Source organism: Ruditapes philippinarum, unplaced genomic scaffold, assembly GCF_026571515.1.
Source record: "Ruditapes philippinarum isolate M1 unplaced genomic scaffold, ASM2657151v2 ctg153_1_1_1_1, whole genome shotgun sequence".
NCBI classification, from domain to species: Eukaryota; Metazoa; Mollusca; class Bivalvia; order Venerida; family Veneridae; genus Ruditapes; species Ruditapes philippinarum.
The window spans coordinates 149,340-169,348 of record NW_026856019.1 but is presented as its reverse complement, the minus strand read 5'-3'; the positions used below and the strand labels follow the sequence as shown (position 1 = coordinate 169,348).

At 33.2% G+C, this 20,009-nt stretch overlaps 1 protein-coding gene across 2 annotated transcripts in view; it reads right to left on the bottom strand.

The window, feature by feature from the left end:
* Positions 1-1,109: 1,109 nt before the first annotated feature.
* LOC132745131 (nipped-B-like protein) overlaps positions 1,110-20,009 on the bottom strand; it is a 61,555-nt gene continuing 42,655 nt past the window's right edge. For both annotated transcript variants that reach the window (XM_060733962.1, XM_060733960.1), the window contains exons 4-11: positions 17,664-17,719; positions 16,680-16,727; positions 16,335-16,428; positions 15,858-15,912; positions 15,211-15,309; positions 13,807-13,887; positions 7,342-12,038; positions 1,110-4,213 (exon numbers count right to left, since the gene is read on the bottom strand). In XM_060733962.1, the coding sequence (XP_060589945.1) occupies positions 8,862-12,038; positions 13,807-13,887; positions 15,211-15,309; positions 15,858-15,912; positions 16,335-16,428; positions 16,680-16,727; positions 17,664-17,719 (3,610 nt within the window). In that variant the 3' untranslated portion in view covers positions 1,110-4,213; positions 7,342-8,861. The remainder of the gene's footprint in view (positions 4,214-7,341; positions 12,039-13,806; positions 13,888-15,210; positions 15,310-15,857; positions 15,913-16,334; positions 16,429-16,679; positions 16,728-17,663; positions 17,720-20,009) is intronic.

Genomic DNA, 20,009 nt, shown 5'->3' with positions numbered 1-20,009 from the left:
TGACATAACATTCATACATTTTATTTATAGACGAGAGATAAAAAAAAACATACAATATAAAAGGAAACAAGTGTTTTATACAGGGACTACTTATTTATCTCTATTAAGCCTTTCCTATGTGCATTTACTCCTACGTCACATTGACATTTCAACTGTGCCGCAAATATTTCTTTCAATTGTTTCATTATCTCTCTAAATAAACAATGTTAATACATAAAACAAGAGATTTAATTGAGAAATAAATCGAACTCGTGGGAGATATTTTCAGGAGAGAGATTTTTTTTCTCCAAAATGACGTAGAGAGCTGATGAATTGATTCTCTGGAATTTTAATCAGTAATCAAGTCGCCCTCCTACTATTCATTCATTTTTCAGTGAAAATCTAGATGCAAGTTAAATCGAATCGTGACGTCATTTACTTCTATTATTGTTTATTTTTCTGTATGAACTTTTTTTCAATTTTACTTAATTTATATTCTTTAAAAACTCTCTCACTATATGAATGCTGAAAAAATCTTTAAAAGCAGGTAAAGCAATAAAACAGTTTTTTGACAAATCACTTCATTAAATTTTTATAATCGTCTGTATTTGAAACATATCACGTAGGCAGAAAGAAAACACAGCGTAACTGAACTTGGTTGACAAAGTGTCAAGCCCATGCAGAACTTAAGTGAAGATTTAAATACAAAAAAACTTGACTCGAACCATCCAAAAATGATTTATAGGGTTCTTTGCTGTTAAAATGATTTAAAACTAAAATACTTCTACTCGCTCTCTCTTGTATTCAACTTCTAAAGCTTCACTCGACCATAAATCGTTAAAACATCTACCCCAGGGGAGAACAATGATTTGAAACGATGTTACATTTTAACGAAAAGTGATTTTGCAAAAATACAATGCTATAAAGCTGTGTAAATAAATACACGTCAAAATGTAAAACATATCCTAAAATAAACAAAAAATGCTGCCCTAATATATTTCGTAAATGCCTTTGAAATTAATCTCTTAAAAATACAATTTGGTGATTATTTACTTAGAAAACCAGAACATACCAGATATACAAATTAACATTTCTTATACAATTTTACAGGTGTGTGTCATGTTTGAACAGCCACATTCTTTAATACTAATGCTCTTACATAACATAGGATTTTCTGACATAATTTCAGTACTTTGAATCTGAATTCCCTTCAACTTCTAATAGACTGTTCCAAAATCAAAGCAAGGCTAGTCCATTACATAAATTCAGCAAGGTAAGGGCGAACTGTACATGTATAAATCATGCTAAAGTACATGTATCTAAACATTCAATAATAACCACCAGATTTTGCCATCATAAGATTCAACTTTGATTTAAATTCACACAAAAAATTCGTTTACATAATAGCAGTTTTACAAACTTGTAAATGTATTACCCACAATGCATCAGCATAAGAAATGCTCGTGACAATTCAAACTGCACTTTTGTGAATTTACGATTATAGAATGTTATTGACGTTTATGTAGCAAATATTAAGCCAAGCGGATGATTGCAAATACAGAATGATTAATCTTTACAAAATATATTTTATTACTGCAAATAAAATACCAATTTTGATAAAATTTATTTGCTTTTAAGATGCAATGCTAACTAGATACAATGTTCATAAAATATGTGTAACTCGACTTTATCGTTTTTTTTTAACAAATCATAAAATAAATCTATCAACAAATAAAATGAAATGGCAGTTTTATAATAAAGTGAATTAAAGTATATCCATATGATCGATCAAGTTTAGAGTTAACAGCAAAAAAAAAGCTAAAGACTTTAAAAATGTCAATCTAATAAGGGAAATGCAAGTGAAAAAAATCAGTGTCACTTCGTAATGTAACAGACGCTTATTGTATTATATAACAAAAAATATACAAAAAAGGCTCAGAGTTACAAAGTATGATTTAGAGTCTATTGAAATCAAGTTACACCATACATACAGACATACATACAGACATACATACAGACAGACAGACAGACAGGTAAGAAGACAGATAAAGAGAGACGGATGAACAAGCATTATAGAAGCATTCAACACACACATAACAAAACTTCAGCAAGTTTGGAATTAACTGTTTCAACACTCAGATATTAAACAAAATAAATAAGACGACTTTTGTATCTGGAGTAAATACATTCAGATGTTGAAAAAAAATATGAAAAAGTCTGAACATTCAAACCACTGGCAAGCTAATATCTATAGTGGCAGTGATGGCTAAATGAACAAATTTCACACCACAGTGAAACTCTTCTCATGTACACCGTCATATTTGAACAATTTATTTTATTTTTTATGTGACAATTAATATGAAATATTCATTATTCTATATTTGATATAATGTCCTTATCAAACTAGCATATAAATAGTCCATTAGCTAATTGAACAGAATATTAGCAGGGGGGAAATCTCTGCGATGTAGTCAATTGAAAAAACCCAGCTTATTTGAAATGATTCAAAGAAATTCTGAAAATTCTATGCACAATAACATATTCACATTACAACGTGTTAGAAAAGTAGACTATATTTGTAATCAAATTATTTATCAAATATTTTAGCATAAAACCTGTAGAATTTGAACATATGTCTGTATTTGAAGATTACTAATATTATTCGTCGAAAATATTAAAATCATGAATAAGAAACAATGCATTTTGTTTTTAATCAAAGATGTAAAATATTTCTTGTTATTGATATATTAAAATGTGTATCAACTAAAAGATTAGAAAATTAGTTATTTTTATCTGATTCTTTTGCATAGTTTTAATGAAAATTGTTGGTGGTAGTTTTTCATAATAGGATTTTACACGATTGCAACATTTACTGCATCCAAGACTTGAACCTAGGAATTAATGGTCAGAAGGTCTCGGGGCACTTCACACATAGTTATAAGGAAGGGTATGAGGTTGTATATCCGGTAAAACACGTTCATTGTCTCTAAAAGCAGACGATAAGTTTGCAGGTTATTAGATGCAGAAAAAATAATGAGTGGAAAACCTGCGTGTAAGAACACGAGGCTATATGTTAAATATCTACTAACAGACATCGTTGATTGATAGGCAACGGTAGGTTTACAGACAGTTTTTGTTCATTAATCAACTAGGTATACAAACTGTGCTGTTTGTTACCTCCCCTGATTATTTGTGGTCTGCCTTTTCAATTGACTCAACTTGGCAAGAATTTTGAATTATTTATACCTTCCCATACTTTATTTATAACGAGATGTTCTTTTACAGTAACGAGATAATTAGAAAAATATTGACATAATATATCTTAATTAAAAAAAAAAAAACGAATACCAAATTTTTATGAACCAAGTCAAATAAGCATATCATTTGAAGGTCTCGTCATTTAAAGGTCCTATATGGTCTTACAATGGTTGTGTCATTCAAGGTTTTACAGTATTCAGTTATTATCAACAACTTTATGGAATGCAATGTAAATAAAGCACTTGCGTTAAATATAAAATCTAATTACATAACCCAGCTGGGATCTGTCATAACCGATAAACAAGTGGGCTTTTTATAATTTATACACCATAAATTTACATTAATTGCTTTTTCACGTCAAGATTCAATATGAAGTGTCTAATTGGTTGGCAACGTCATTGAAAATACATAAAAATATTTTCCCCATAAAATCATACTACTGAAAGGAAAACAAACTGCTGAGTAATGCATTTTCGTTGATTTTCATATGAACAGAAAATCGATTAAAAAAAAACAACAGAAATACCAGGATTTTAGCATTGAGTGTTAATACAAGTTTTATGAATTTGTTTGCCTGTCAGAAAAGAAGTATCTTGCATACTAAGAAATGAGACAATATAGAAATGCTTGAATAATATATTAAAAGTTTTTGTCATTGACATCATATAATCTTTGGAGTATTTTTATCTATATTATACTTTTCCCCTCACTTAAATGCTTGTTAAAACATTTTCACAAAAGAATTTTTCCTTGGTAAAATTGGCAAACTTTAACTGTTTTCAATTAGTGTATGTTTTTCATATGATATAGGAAAGAGTGCATGGGAGACGAGCTATGCAAGTATCATATCGACCACATTAACCAAATTTTTACAACCACACACAGTTAGCCAGGTGATAAACTAGGTGATATACCTTGATATATTATAACAGTTACTTTTACCACATAACCGCAATATACCACCTGGATATACTACCTCTATGGAACGCCTGGACTGTCTTATGTTCAGATTGAATGATATACCTGGTTAAATGTCTTTCTGTTGAGTCCGAGATACAAAATGCTGGGTGGAAATCCTAATGTGCTCAGTTATTGAAGTGCTATGTTGTGTGCTGACTGTATTTTATTCAGTCAAGTCAATGTATTGTCGGGTGCATAAGTCGTTATGTTCAGTTCTTAAAACAAACAGGCATGTGGAAACACAATTATGTTGAGTTAAAAAGATATGTTGTAGGGTGTTACAGTTATTATGTTCGGTTATAATAATATGCTGTTTGGTGCTCTTCTCATCATGTTCAACCATGAAAATAAACAGTTGAGTGGTACTATCATTTTGTTTGGTTGAGGCAGTGTATTATTGGGTGATACTTTTATTATTTTCAGTTGCAATGACATGCTGTTGGGTGCTTTATTCCTTCTGTTCAGTCGTGAAATAGAACTGTTAAATGGTACAATCATTATCTTAAATGGTACTATCATTATCTTGTGTGCTGATTATATCTTCTTCAGTCAAGTCAATGTGTTGTTCGGTGCAAAGGTCGTTATGTTCAGTGGTTTTTTGGTACCAGCATTATGTTCAGTTCAGATGATATACTGTTCGGTGCAGAGGTCATTATGTTCAATAGTGAACACAAACTGTTGTGTGATACAACCATTATGTTGGGTTCATTCGGATATTTTCGGGCAACAAGATGGGAGAGGTCACGTCGAGGCTAATGACCACTAAATTGCCAAAACAATTTTCTTCCCTATAAATATTATCGGGGGGTTTAAGAACGTTATTTTCATAAATTGGACTTTTAAATACCCTATGGGTATTTATTAGTTAATTCATGACTATACTATACTGTTACAGTCATATTGGGTACAGTATATATAAAAGTTAAAATATGGGTAAGGGTAGCCTGTTAAAGTCACACGTGACCACCGTAAATAAAACTTAAAATTTATCTGTTTGGTAACCTATAAGAGTCACAAATGGACACAGCAAACGAAATTTAAAATATAAAACATCATATTCAAGTAAGGGAACCCTATTTGAGTCACACATGGCCACAGTATATGGAGCATATAAGTAAGGGTAGCCTATTAAAGTCACATATGGCCACAGCATATACGACTTAAAATGTATTTGTTGGTAACCCATTTGAGTCACACATAACCACAATAAATGGAACATAATATCTAAGTAAGGGAAACCTATTTGAGTCACACATGGCCACAGTATATGGAACATTAGATATAAGTAAAGGTAGCGCAATAAAGTCACACATACCCACATTATGAAGAACATTCTATATAAGTAAGGGAAACCTAATTGAGTCACACTAGGCCAAAATATATGGAACATTATGTTTAAGTAAGGGAAACCTTTTTGAGTCACGCATAACTAAAGTATATGGAACATTATATATAAGTAAGGGTAGCCTAATAAAATAAGACTCAAATACATTTCCCTGACTTAAACATTATGTCTAATATATTGTGGCCATATGTGACTCAATTAGGTTTCACTTACTTATAAAGAATTTTCTTTATACTTTGGCCATGTTTGACTTTATTAGGCCACACTTACTTATATATAATGTTCTATTTACTGTGGTCATGTGTGTCTCAAATGGGGGTTCCATACTTATATTTAACGTTCTTTATACTGTGGCCATGTGTGACTCAAATGGGTAATTGTTTTGGCAATTTAGTGGTCATTAGCCTCGACGTGACCTATGGAAATTAGTTGCTCCCGCCCGCCATCTTGTTTGACGCGAAGAAATCCGAATGAACCCAACATAATTGTATGACCACTCAGCGCATTGTCAAATGACTTGTGCACCGAACAGTATATCATCTGAACTGAACATAATGACGGTATCACACCACAGTTTGTGTTCACTACTGAACATAATGACTTCAGCACCGAACAGAATATCATCTGAACTGAACATAATGACGGTATCACACCACAGTTTGTGTTCACTACTGAACATAATGACTTCAGCACCGAACAGAATATCATCTGAACTGAACATAATGACGGTATCACACCACAGTTTGTGTTCACTACTGAACATAATGACCTCTGCACCAAACAGGATATCATCTGAACAGAACATAATGACGGTATCACACCACAGTTTGTGTTCACTACTGACCATAATGACTTCTGCACCGAACAGAATATCATCTGAACTGAACATAATGACGGTATCACACCACAGTTTGTGTTCACTACTGACCATAATGACTTCTGCACCGAACAGAATATCATCTGAACTGAACATAATGACGGTATCACACCACAGTTTGTGTTCACTACTGAACATAATGACTTCTGCACCAAACAGGATATCATCTGAACTGAACATAATGACGGTATCACACAACAGTTTGTGTTCACTACTGAACATAATGACTTCTGCACCGAACAGTATATCACCTGAACTGAACATAATGACCTCTGCATCGAACAGTACATCATATGAACTGAACATAATGACTTCTGCACCGAACAGTATATCATCTGAACTGAACATAATAACGGTATCACACAACATTTTGTGTTCACTACTTAACAGAATGACCTCTGCACCGAACAGTACATCATCTGAACTGAACATAATGATAGTACTATTCAACAGTTCTATTTCACGACTGAACAGTCTGAATAAAGCACCCAACAGCATGTCATTTCAACTGAAAATGATAAAAGGATCACCCAATAATACACTGCCTCAGCCAAACGAAATGATAGTACCACTTAACAGTTTATTTTCATGGTTGAACATGATGAGAAGAGCTATTTCAACCGAACATAACAACTGTCATACCCTACAACATATCTTTTTAACTCAACATAATTGTGTTACCACATGCCTGTTTGTTTTAAGAACTGAACATAACGACTTATGCACCCGACAATACATTGACTTGACTGAATAAAATACAGTCAGCACACAACATTACACTTCAATAACTGAGCGCATTTGGATTTCCACCCAGTATATTGGGATTTTGACCCAGCATATTGTATCTCGAACTCAACAGAATCACATTTAACCATGTATATCAGTCATTCTACACATAAGACAGTCCAGGCGTTCCATATACCTCTATATATACCACCTTATAAAGCACCGCAGAATGGCGCAGATTAGCCAGGTAGACAGTTACAACGTGATTTAATGAGACCATTTATAACAACAATGCACTTGCATTATTTAATGTTGCGTTAATAAAAATTTGAATTATGTCATGCAAAAAATAGGACAAAAATCAAGTTTAACATAAATTTTGTATATTATTCATTTGCGATGGAAACTCAAATATTTACATACAAGAGTGTTGATAAGGCTACGTGTCTTCCACAAAAATTGGAATCTTACCCATTGCTTTTATTGCTACTGACGCTTGTTTTTGTTCTCGATTGTCATTTAATTTTTTCTTGCTTGTCATTTAATTTCTTGCTTGTCATTTAACAACTTGTTTGCATTTATCTTATTAAGCTAAACAATTTCTTAAGAGAAACAAAAAGCTTTAACTTAAAAAAAGATAATTCAAAACAAACAACCTAAAGATAGGATTTTTTTTCTGTATGCCAATAAAGATAACAGCATCGTTGTGACAATCGGTAATTTCCGACCAATTAAATAAACTTCAATAAAACATATGATATCATTCTCTCTATGTCTTATGATTTATAATTTAGGTGAGGTTTCAATTGTCGAAGATAAACGAGAAATGTCCTTAGTATGACGGAAACAGCCGATTGTCTTACAAGAGCCATTTACCTTTATTGTAACCCTCTTACCGTTATTTACTTATTAATTCCACAGATATTGCAACTCAAATTTTATCTTATTTTAATCAAACACATAAATCCAATAACTTTCTATAAAATATTAAATCCAAATTCCATGTAAAATCCAATTTATCTCTGACAACGATGAATCCATATTTGTGAACACAGTTTAAATCCAAATGTTGTAAACGTTAAATCCATATACTTGTACAAATATTCATTCAATTCAGAAAAACAGATACTATTTTTTCAATGTAAAAAAGTAAATCTTTTGCCATAACTTAGAAAGCACACTTTTGAACTAAAGAAAAAAAGAAAGTACATACTATCCAAGCACTAACTTTTTCAAACATTCAGAAATACGTTATACGAATTATAACATATTTTCCTATAGCTAATTGTAACATATTCCAAACACAGTTTAACATATATTCAAAGTAAACTTTCAATGGGCCCACTTGTTCATCTAATTAGCAAATAAATATACATGCACGCAGACACTCCAGTCTGATACGTATTTCTTACATTCCACAAATAAAAAGTTCTATGCCTTGGATTAACTCGCACATGGTGTAAATAATAATCCACATGAAAAATAAATTACACATTCACAAACAAACACAAGTGATTAATCCTTGTTCAGCTCTGCACATGTAAATAACTTTAAATCCAGAAATAGGTAATTATCCGTGAAAATACTCTAGCACTGTTTCTTTTCCTGTCACATATTTTCGTGTTAAGTCACCTACATAATTCGCATAACACAGTGTTCTGTCATGCAGTATTTCATATATTTCCGGTTTACTCTTTCAAAGCGGAACCAAAAACACTATACTGTATCTTTCCGACTATCAGATTCCGACTTTGATGTCACCTTTTTCGTAGAACGTACTGTGACATCATCATCCGTAAATTCAAATTTATCCACTTTGGATTCATTTAATGCCTCTTTGGATTTATCCGTTTGTCGATTACCTTTCGTGCTCAGATCAATTCCGTTTAATTGTTCTTGTGTTTCTTTCTTCGCTCTCATTTCAGTTATAGCAGATATAATTCTGTCTATAGATTTCTCCTTACCCTTTGGAGTTGCTGTATACGTAGGTTTGGTCAAAAGTTTGGCAGTGTTTTGAGAGAGTGAATTAGAGCTTTCCGAAAACGAAAGCGATCTCGATGAGTCTGGGTAATGCCCTGGTTTAGAAAGTGGTGGTGGCGGGGGTAGACTAGATACAAGATGACTGTGCATCAACCCTAGATAAGGGCCTGGGAAGGGACCCAGGAACCCACATTGTGAAGCAGACGCAATGGCCTCAAATCGACGCGCTTCTTCAAACTTGCTCGCCATTGTTGCAGTTGGACTTTTATCATTCATGGAAAACGATCTGTAGATGGGTGTGCCTAGTCTGTCACCGGTGAAACGCCCTTGGGAATACAAATGGTGCGTCCCTGAGAAATGGCTGCTCAGGTTAGGGACGTTTAGATGTGCTGTAGGCCTATGCGGGGACTGCAGTTTGGCTGCGTTACTTATTGAAGCAAAGAAAGGACTTTGGTGTCGGTATTCGGGCAATGACGCTGCTGGTTTCTCTTTGGAAATGTCCTTATTAACGTCTTTATTTGTATCTTTATTATTAGTTTCAATATCCCGATCCGTTTCTTGCACACTACTCATTTGATTCGCCATGTCAGTGGACAGTTTCATAATTCTATTCTGATTAGAATCAATTTTATGACTAGTTTGAGATTCAGTCAGATTTTCCAGTTTGTTCAAAGCTTTTGGTTTTTCTTTTTTCTGCACGGTCTTAACCGCATCAACAGGTTTTTCAAACTTTTGTTCACATTTTTCATTCCCTTTAGTTTCACTTTGTTTTATCGATTGAGTTGTTGGTGTGTATTTTTGTTTTTTAGGTTCATTATCCGTTGTTTTGGTTTTGTTTTTACCATTTATATCCGCTGTAAATACAGTCTTTGGTGGAGGAGACACCGGACTGCTCTGTTTAAGTGTACTTAAGCTACTTACAGTTGCAATCGTGTATTGTCCGTTTGAGAAATAAAGAAACTGTTTTGGAATTCTCAAATCTGAAGCATTTTTGTCAGTGGTACTGTCTTGCTTAGATTTTTGACTTTTTCTATCGGCGTCTTGCTTAGACCCACCGTCAATTTTATTAATCCATGAATATGCAGTCGGGGATTTAGAAGGTTCGCTATTCGCTGACTTAGAGCACTTCATTTTGTCAATACCACTACAATTACTGTCTTTCTCTTTCTCCTTTTCACTGTTTTTACGATGCTTTGGTGAATGGCTGCGGGATTTGTGTTTTTTCTCCTTTGGAAGTGGTAGACATTCAAGAGACCGATTTTTTGGAGGACGGCCTCTAGGACGACCTGTTTTTGAAACAGATTTGGTCTTTTGTGAAGTTGAAAATGACTGTGATAAAGACATAGAAGGAGAGATTCGACACTTTGGTACCGATAAATGTTTAGAAACCGGAGGATCTTCTTCGTCAAACCGGTATGTTATCTCCGTCCTCACGAACGATTGGTATTGGGACTGAAATCCTGTAGTTTCCGCTCTAGAAGGCGATTTAGGTGTCACACTGTTTGGCAAGGTTTTGACAGGAGATTTTGGAGATGTGAATTTCATTTTGGTTGGCGACAGAGGTTGTGCAAGGTATGCTGCTTTCGGTGTAGACAAATGACCAGAATAACTATAGCTCCTTTTGTATGCTTTGGCATCACTTTTCTTAAAAGTTTTATTTGACTCAGTATTTGTTTCATTGTCAATGGATTTGCGCTTATTTGATGACGTTGACAAGTTGCTTACATGCGTAGAACAATCCACGGATAGCGCTTTTCTTTTTGTGCTATCAGCTGGAAAACCATCAAAGTCAGTGGAGCAATCAACAGTTAACTTGTGTTCCGACTCCGACTTTGGAAAATCGTAAACATCTGTTGAACAATCCACTAGTTTTTTACCATCTGAACCTGCATCATTCTTTTCAGTTTCAGTTGAGACAGATACGCTATCTACTGACATTTGACGTGAAATAACAAAGTTGTCAGTTTCACAAGAAACGTCAGCGGTTGATTTACAAGATGGCGATACAGTGGATCTAGTAACATCAACTTCCGAGGAATGTGGAACATCAAGTTTTTCAGTTGGGGATGAACCTGGAGGTTCAGTTTGACAGCCTTGCGTATTTTGGGTGGATGACACAACAGGTTCAGAAATATCCTCATCAGTTAGTACTGACTTAGACTGTTTAAATATTCCAATATTGCACTTTTCAGCTTCATCGGCAGTCGACACAATGCATGTGCCAGTTGAAGCTTCCACCATTTCTGGTTTAACTTTTGCTTGATGTTTCTTTATTTCATCTGCAGTTACTTGTTTCTCACACTTATCTGGCTTACTCATTTCTGTTTCTTGTGAACTATTTTCTTTTCCACTGAATTCTGGCTTTTCACATTTTCTATCAACACTAACTTTTTCTTTGTCCTTCAAATCAGTCACAGAATCTGCTTTAGATTCAACTGCATTAGAATCAAGCTTACTATCTGCGTTAACACATTCTGAAATATCTTTTGTTTTATCTAACTTCATCTTATCAGGAATGTCTTTTAATTCCAACTTTTTACCACTGACTGTTCTTTCTTCTTTAGAGTCATATTTCACATTTTCAGTTTTCTCTTTTTCAGGTTTCTCTTCATCAGGAGAAATGACAGGTTTTTCTGTAATTTTTATGTCTCCGATTTTCACTGTTTTATTTTCAATATCAATACCGTCACCTTCGAGGACCGAATCGTGTTTACTTTCATCCGATTCTTGACTGAAAGACTTATCAATTTCACTTATATTTTTCTCGTCATCAGTTAAATATCCGCTCGTTTCAGTTTTCAAATCAGAAGCATTGGTAGCGTCCGTTTCCATAGGAACGGTGTCTTCAACGTCAGCTTTGAAACGTTTTGCCTGGTTTGTGTACACAGCGTAGTACAATCTAAGCGGTCCTTTCTGAAATGGATATGTAAAAATGTTCTAGATTGCAGAATGCCAGAATATTCTATGAATAATGCGTTACTTAGGAACTAGCTGTCAACAAATCAGATGTCATTAAAATAAAGCTATTTTTCTCTATGCTGAATAACGATATCAATTCTGTTAACAACAACAAAAACTACGTTTAAGATACATCGCAACTGTCAATCATATTTATGTGGTTTTGAAAAAAAAAGTTAATTAATACTTTATTGATGTTTCCCTAAAAAAGACACACCATATACATCGCGTTACCACTTTATTGTAAAAATAACTATATTTCCTGCTCAAAGTTAAACAGCTATTTATTCTATTCAAAACGTCTCTTATATACAGACACCGGGATTCTTTTCCGCACGGGGGTAAATCTTTTTCAGACTTATCGCTTTTAACACGTGTAAACATACATTTATCAAGTGAATTCCATGAAGAAATAATAATTTTTGAAGCTTTTATACTAAGTGTCCTAAAGCGAATATATGGGGAATGATGTTGAAACTATTTCGTTTCAGCAAACTCCATGAAAATGAAACTTTCGAACAACAACGTATTTCTGTTATTTTGTATAACTTGAAGGTTTTGGTGCATTTTACAGCAATCGACTTATGGTGCGTATAATAGAACATTTACTGCCGCGCATTTACAAAAGTATGTACGGTATTTGAGAAATACGTCGGTAGTCAATCTATACGACACCTTTAGCTGAAAGATATAGCCACCGATTAAAGATGAAAAACTCTCAAATTTCATTTATCATTTATGTATACAAATTATCTAACAGTTTATACATAAATGTAGAGTAAATCCCCCATTAATGACAGGCGGGACAGACCATAGCAGTATAACTACACAAGTATATAGTGAAATTATGACGGCTGGTGAAATGTACGAGTAATTTAGCTTGTTAATTTAGAGAATAAGAAATTCCTGAGAGACTGGTCGATGTATCCATACGGCAAACCGTCTACTAACATTCAATAAAATCTACATCGTGAAATTATATATACAGACAAAACCTATGAAACATAAAGCCAGTGCACGTTATTTGCATTTTAATTTGTTCACATTCACTGAAAAAAAATCAAAATAATGGTCACTAAGTGTATTCTCATACTTAAAAGATCTCGCGCACGAGTTTTTACCAGGATGTGTCAGATGATATGTTGCCAAGCAACGGCATGTTTTAGCACGCGCTATCAATCTGCCTACTTAATTCATAACATTGGCCCTTTAATGACCCAGATAAAATACAATTACCATACATATCTAATGATCTTTAAAAATATAACGGATTGCTACAAAAAATTGAATATTGCATAGCATGAAAGTGTCTTGAAATAGTGTCAAAGTTTGGTAGGATAATCAAAAAGAAGTCATTATCCAAAGCAAATTTTACTCAATATTTTTGTGAATAATCATCTGTATGGCATATTCCATCTACCAAGACAATTGTCTTGCGGAAAACTCAAAAAGCTGTCATGACAATACAACTTTTCAGAAATAATTTCAGACCATTAGTCTTACAACATCAAGAAATAATATGATTACATCTATTCCGCAGATGACAAAATTCACATACGCAGACGGACAAATTTCACGTTACAACAAGAAATTTCTTCTTAAGGCATATAACAGAAAATTGAAAATAATAGAAAATAGCCTTTTTCTTTCTGTTATATCACTAGAGCACATACAATACTGGAAATATCTGATGTTATGTTAGAAAATATCGATCAGTACTAACCCTGCGCCAAGAGTATATATACGCAATATCTACCAGTGTATAATGGTCGTGTAAAGTCTCGTCTGTGTGGTAAAAATCAATCTGAAAAAAAAAATGCAATTCAAATTTCCATATCATATATATCATAAATACACATGTATAATTAATGAGGCTGAATATCAACATGTATGTGTTGTCGAGAATGATTTTTGGCACGGAATTTTCGGTGTTGACGGTCCGGACTGATAACGTCAAAAGCCATCAATTTAACTGAACATGTTTAAACATTCATCCTAAATCTTGCAGGAGGTTTTCAACAATTTGTTCATACATTACAGGTACGAAATTCACAATATTTTCAAATCTGAAAAATAAATGATTCTTTAAGGTAGGTTTTGATTTATTGCTAACTATAATAATTAATGTTTACGGTTATACTATACATTATTTTCATTTTTCTGTTTTTCAGGGGACAGAACATGGAGGTACTAATCTTCGTTTTAATTGCGATGTTGTAAAGGAGAGCGTCTATTTGAGTAAACTTCATAAAATTCATTTTTCATTAACAACAATTGCATAGAAACGGAGTGGAAAATAACCGCTTCAGTGGTATATATAAAGTTACTGTTAACACGTCATTCATTATTCACTCACATCTGTTTATGCCAAAAACACCGATGAATGAATTTTATAAACATTATAATAACATTCCGTGATGTGACATTTATAATTTACGTATCTGCACGCACTTGTAAGTCTCCAAATTTCAATAACATTCTGGCGGGCCGAGGCGAAACGTACACAGTAATGTCCGACAGACGCATTAATACTTAAACATTATTAATGTACTGATTTCAGGTCAATGTAAATTAACAAACAAGGACATAATAAAATGTTTTGTTAAAAGGTACAACATTAAAACATAAGTGGCTGTGAAGAAACTCGTGTTCTCCCTCTATAGATATTTCTGTTTACAACATTCCATCATAAAAATATGTAAGAAATGTGTGTATTTCATATTATTATGTTGTTTATTATTCGCGTTGGTGTAACAAAAATAAACGCTTCGAAATTTAAGATTTTTTAAATGAAAATTGCAACAATAAATGGTGCGCGTTTGTTGATAAAACCTAATAGGAATTTGCGGGGGGTGTTAAATCTTCTCATATTATTTATTAACCTCTATATCTATGCGCTTTCCATTTATATGTTATGCATGTCACAGGGTTACCAAGTGTTAATGTTCATGACTCCGTTGTTATCAGAATTTGATCGTTTATTTGCTCACAGTAACCTCAAGCAAGCTGCTTTTCCGATTAATTTGCCCTTTTTGTCTTTCTTTTCTTATGTTCTTTTGTAAGTTAGATACTTCTGCCAAATACTATGTTAATCCAAATTCCGTAAACTTTAATAATGAAGATTTACCTGAAATCGGTCACACAAGTTGAACTTCATTTTGATAAATTTCTTTAGATGTCCAACGGTAAAATTCCCTGGACATGACAAGTAACGGCGATCCGCGGCCTGTTTAAAACAAAATAGAAAAATGTGATTATTTTATGAAACATTTTAATGACATTCATTATGTACGAAATATGTTAAAACTTATATAATAATAATATTCCACCGAGACTGACAGGCATTTCAACTACCTATAGAGTTCGGCGCAAAATTTTCTATAGAAAGTTAAGAACATTTACAATTATGAATTAAAATGCTATATCAGTAAAAGTGCTGAAGAAATCTGAAACTGCAAAAGCTTCTACAAATACATGTTTGTACAGCATGTAATAAAAAAACAATACTAAAAAACATGCATTATTAAACATTGCAAAGCTTGACTGAAAATGAAATTTTTTTGCAACCAGTAGTGAGTCCGGCCAGTCTAGTCTGCTTAAACTTTATACTGTTTGTTCACAAACTACCAGTATATAAATACAAAATGTAAATATTTTCATATACATGAATCGGCTGTTTAACTATGTTATATGTATATACTTAAGCGGAAATTGTCATGTTGACCTTTCTTGAAACAATTCATTTTTCAAATTTCAAGCGTTTGTTTTGTTTACCTCTAATCTTGGTTGCCTAGACGATCGACCACTTGTCGAGTATGGTGCATTACCGCTAGAAATGAAATAAAAATATTTATTAACTATGACGATATGAAAAATGTCATAGAACCGGATTTGAAATAAATAAAACACTTATAAAAATATTATACAAAACATTTTACCCCTTACTCATAACTAAATATTTGATGTAATTAAATGAATCTTGTATCATAAAAACGGATACAAGTATGGAGAAATATCAATGGAAATTAAAGTGTATAAGGAAAACAACTCATTATTTCAAGTTTTTCAAGACAAATACACCAAGATAAGCAGACGACAACTTAAGAGACACGAACGCTGACCAGGCTAAATTCAGTTATATATTTTTACTACAAATAATTCGAATAATCTAAAGTTAAGACGGTAAATACAAAAAAAAACGTGTAAGACATACATTTTTGTAATTATAAAGGTTAGAGATTTATTACTTACTCGGAACTTAATTCGATCACAAGACTTATATGTTCATCAGCTGAGTATATAATCCGTTCTCGTTCTTCCGGTATACCATTCTCGCCGACACGGCCTGAACAGAAAATAACCACTATATACTATTCATACTAGTTCGATTTTATTAACAAACACTTTTATCCGAAACTATCTAAGCATCTATACATAATGCATGTAAATGAGAAAATAATATCTATAGGAAAAACATTTGTATTATATATAACATCTTTCAATGTGAAATTATATTCAAATTTTTATTCTCAATATAACTTTTATAAGAAAGATGCCACGTAACAAATAAAAAACAATAATTACTAGCAAACTCACCACTTTCTATCTCTTCTTTGTAGAATTCACGCCGCTTTTTCATTTCATCTGTAATAATTAAGAAAAAAGAACTAACATTTAGAATACTAAAATCAGGCTACAAATAATGCTACGAATATCACGTGTTTCTTCTTTATAATTTGCAAAAGGGAAATGTGAGATAAAAGCAGACATAAAAACATGATAAGACTGTCATGCTAAGGCATATTTATACTGCAATTAACATGATATGCAGCGCGTGCATACAATTTGGACGGCGACTCGTTGAGGCTTAATTCGGATAATACACAATTCGGTCACGTCACGCTAAACTTTCCCATATATGGTCGAAGTTCATTACGAAAACTCCTTAATGGAATGTCGGAAATCCCCGTGGGTGCTGAAATCTCATTCTTTACCATGAGAACCCGTTGATCCCTGCTGCTGACCCTTATTAGCGCCATAGTTCTATAATCATGTTTCCATTACGCATGGGCAATTGTTACCATAGTTACCCATTCTCTGCACGTGATTGGACAAAATGAAATTAGCGCGACGTCAAATGAATCCCCGGAAATGTCACGACAGACAAATGAAAGTGACATGGAAATCGAATAAGCTACAAACACGGGATACGGGCGAATCCATTACTGAGATAATTCCTGGAATTCGATACGTCTGCTACCGTTTTTTTTTCTAGATAAAAATGCTTCAGTAAGCACTGCATGAATTCGGTACTCATATTTTATCATTGTGTTGTCTGCAAGTTACCTAAAGAATTGTTGATGATTTTTTATACTGTTGGTCATATGCGTAAGATCATGTTTTTCTTTCCTCAATGAAAGAAAACTATCGAACGGTACAACGCCATTAATATTACTAGGCAGTTTTACTGACCATGTTTAAAAAAATATAAAGAAATAATAACAACGAAAATTTAAACTATATAATCATTATAGTCCATTGATTTATTCTGATTATATGTGATAGAAATAGTAACTATACCTTGAAATAATCCCGGGACTAACTTGTACACCAGATCTTGTAGGGTGTGGTCAGGTCTGAAAAAAAAACAACAGGATAGCATAAAAATACAATATAAGTATAAAGTACATTGCCCATAACTCCAATGTCAAAGACATGCTAAGAATTGGTGTAAATGTTTTTGCTATTCGACGTAAAAGACAGGGTCCGAAACATTACCGCATTTTGTTTGTATATTATTGCGTTCTAAATCTGACATCATTATGTAATATTATTCCTTTAAAGTGTATAACAAACTTTAATGGTTTTCGTCATTTTATCGAAAGAATCGTTACATTTTGCTCTCCGATGCATTAAACGGAGAAAAAAAAGCACCAGTATAATATTCAAATGCATCTATGCACTGAAAAGTGATCGTTAAATTCACTGTTCTTGTTTTTTTCTGCAATATCTGCAGACGATAATAAAATGTAGAATTCTTTAGAAACTCCTGAGATTAAAGGTATAAATAAATGAGTAAACAGTGTTCTTTAAATGCAATTCTCACGTGCTAACAATAGACATACCAGCACGAGACTAATACTTCCCGTGAACAGGCTTTATGCACGAGCTTTATGCAATTTATAAACTATTTCTGAAAGGAACGCGCGACTTGGCGCACCACAGATCAAAGATCTTTGCGAACAAAACGCTTAGATAAAAGCTTTCGTATCTTCAAGCAACGTAAAACATATGACGGAAATATAAGGTATGGCGAAGGGTTTTAAGAAAAGATAATTGTCGTCTGCTCAATAAGTTATTAGATTCTACATCAGGTTATGAATTAAACGAAATTGCAATTTAAACACGAACGTGCCGTAAAATAATTTTAAACTAGATTGCAGTATCATATTTTCATGTCATTTAGTTAAGTGCTAACGCACGAACATTTCCAGCAAATAAAATTGTAAATAGGATGGTATAGAAAATACAAAATGTACTATCTTAAGGGTAATTTGATAAATCTTTCAGCGTTTCTAGTTTACTAAGCCTTCCCCTATAAATGAACGTCGTTATGTGAAAATAAAAAATAATTATTCGCTCGCCTCAGTTATTTAATAGTCGGAAATATGATTGGCTGCGAAACAAATAGCTGCACCACGTTGCCTATATTCTCTGTTGCCATGGTAACACAATGGTAAATATCTATTTTATAGTGGCTTCAGAATGTTACATTAAGTTGTTGTTGCGCGTAAAAAGAACTTTATCATCATGGTCTTAACAGGTTTTACACCGTTTGGACTATTAAAACGTGATTTATATAGTGTGCGAGTAAATCTCAGCTTTCACTCTATGTACGTAAACATGGAAACATGCCAAGCAACGGAATAAATAGGACGTTTGCGTCTTGTTTTTATTTATTTATCTTTTTTTTTCGTAAGTTTTCCTCACAAACGTTTTAAGTACAAAAAAGATCTCAAAGCAAATTAACAAGAAAAGCGATTTATATTATCTCACGTAATAAAATTGATACACCTTGATTTTATCTTACAGAAAATAATTCGTTCAAATAATGTTAGACCTCTTTATGTAAAAACTGAAGGAAGTAAAATGCCAAGTTATAAATCAGGCGTACATTTTATTTTAATAAGAAGACTCGATCAACCTGCACGCATAAATCAAGCTATACTCGGGGTTATCAATAAATGTCCGACTGCTTTATTGCTCTGGAAGGAAAACAATACTAATTTAAAAACATTTATCTATCGCGTTGGCACGGTACAGAATTTTCCATTAATATTTTTTTTCTCATAACTTAAATGCATATTGTATTCTGGAGGCAAGATATGACTTCTGATATTTCCATTACCCGCTTATTTACGCAGTAATTACTTGGTCGTCTGCCTCTTTCAATCATCACGTGATGCGCACGTGACTTCTGACATCCGGCACGCGCGCGTCGTGAGCTCTTGAAAACAGATTATTGGTTTTCATGTACGCTCCAAAAGATCCTAAAATACCGTAACAAGTGGAACAAATACGCGTTCTCAATTATCTTAAGACAACATGAAAACCACACGATATCCAAGAAAAAACAACCTAGCAGGAATGTCAGAAGTTCTGCGTTAACTTTATATTTCTCATTAAAATGTACATGATCATATTCTTGCCAGATTTCACTACGGTAACCGTAAACATGCATATTTATTAAACATCCACCTTACAAAATGAATACAGCAACAAAGATGTCCATTTATTCATATACATGTATATAACACGTGCATGGATAATATTTCCACTGCGCTTCAATTAAAACCGTGTGTGTGCATTATCCTCGTAATTCAAAATAAGCAGACGAAATTCACACCAAGTCTTGAAAAATCATTA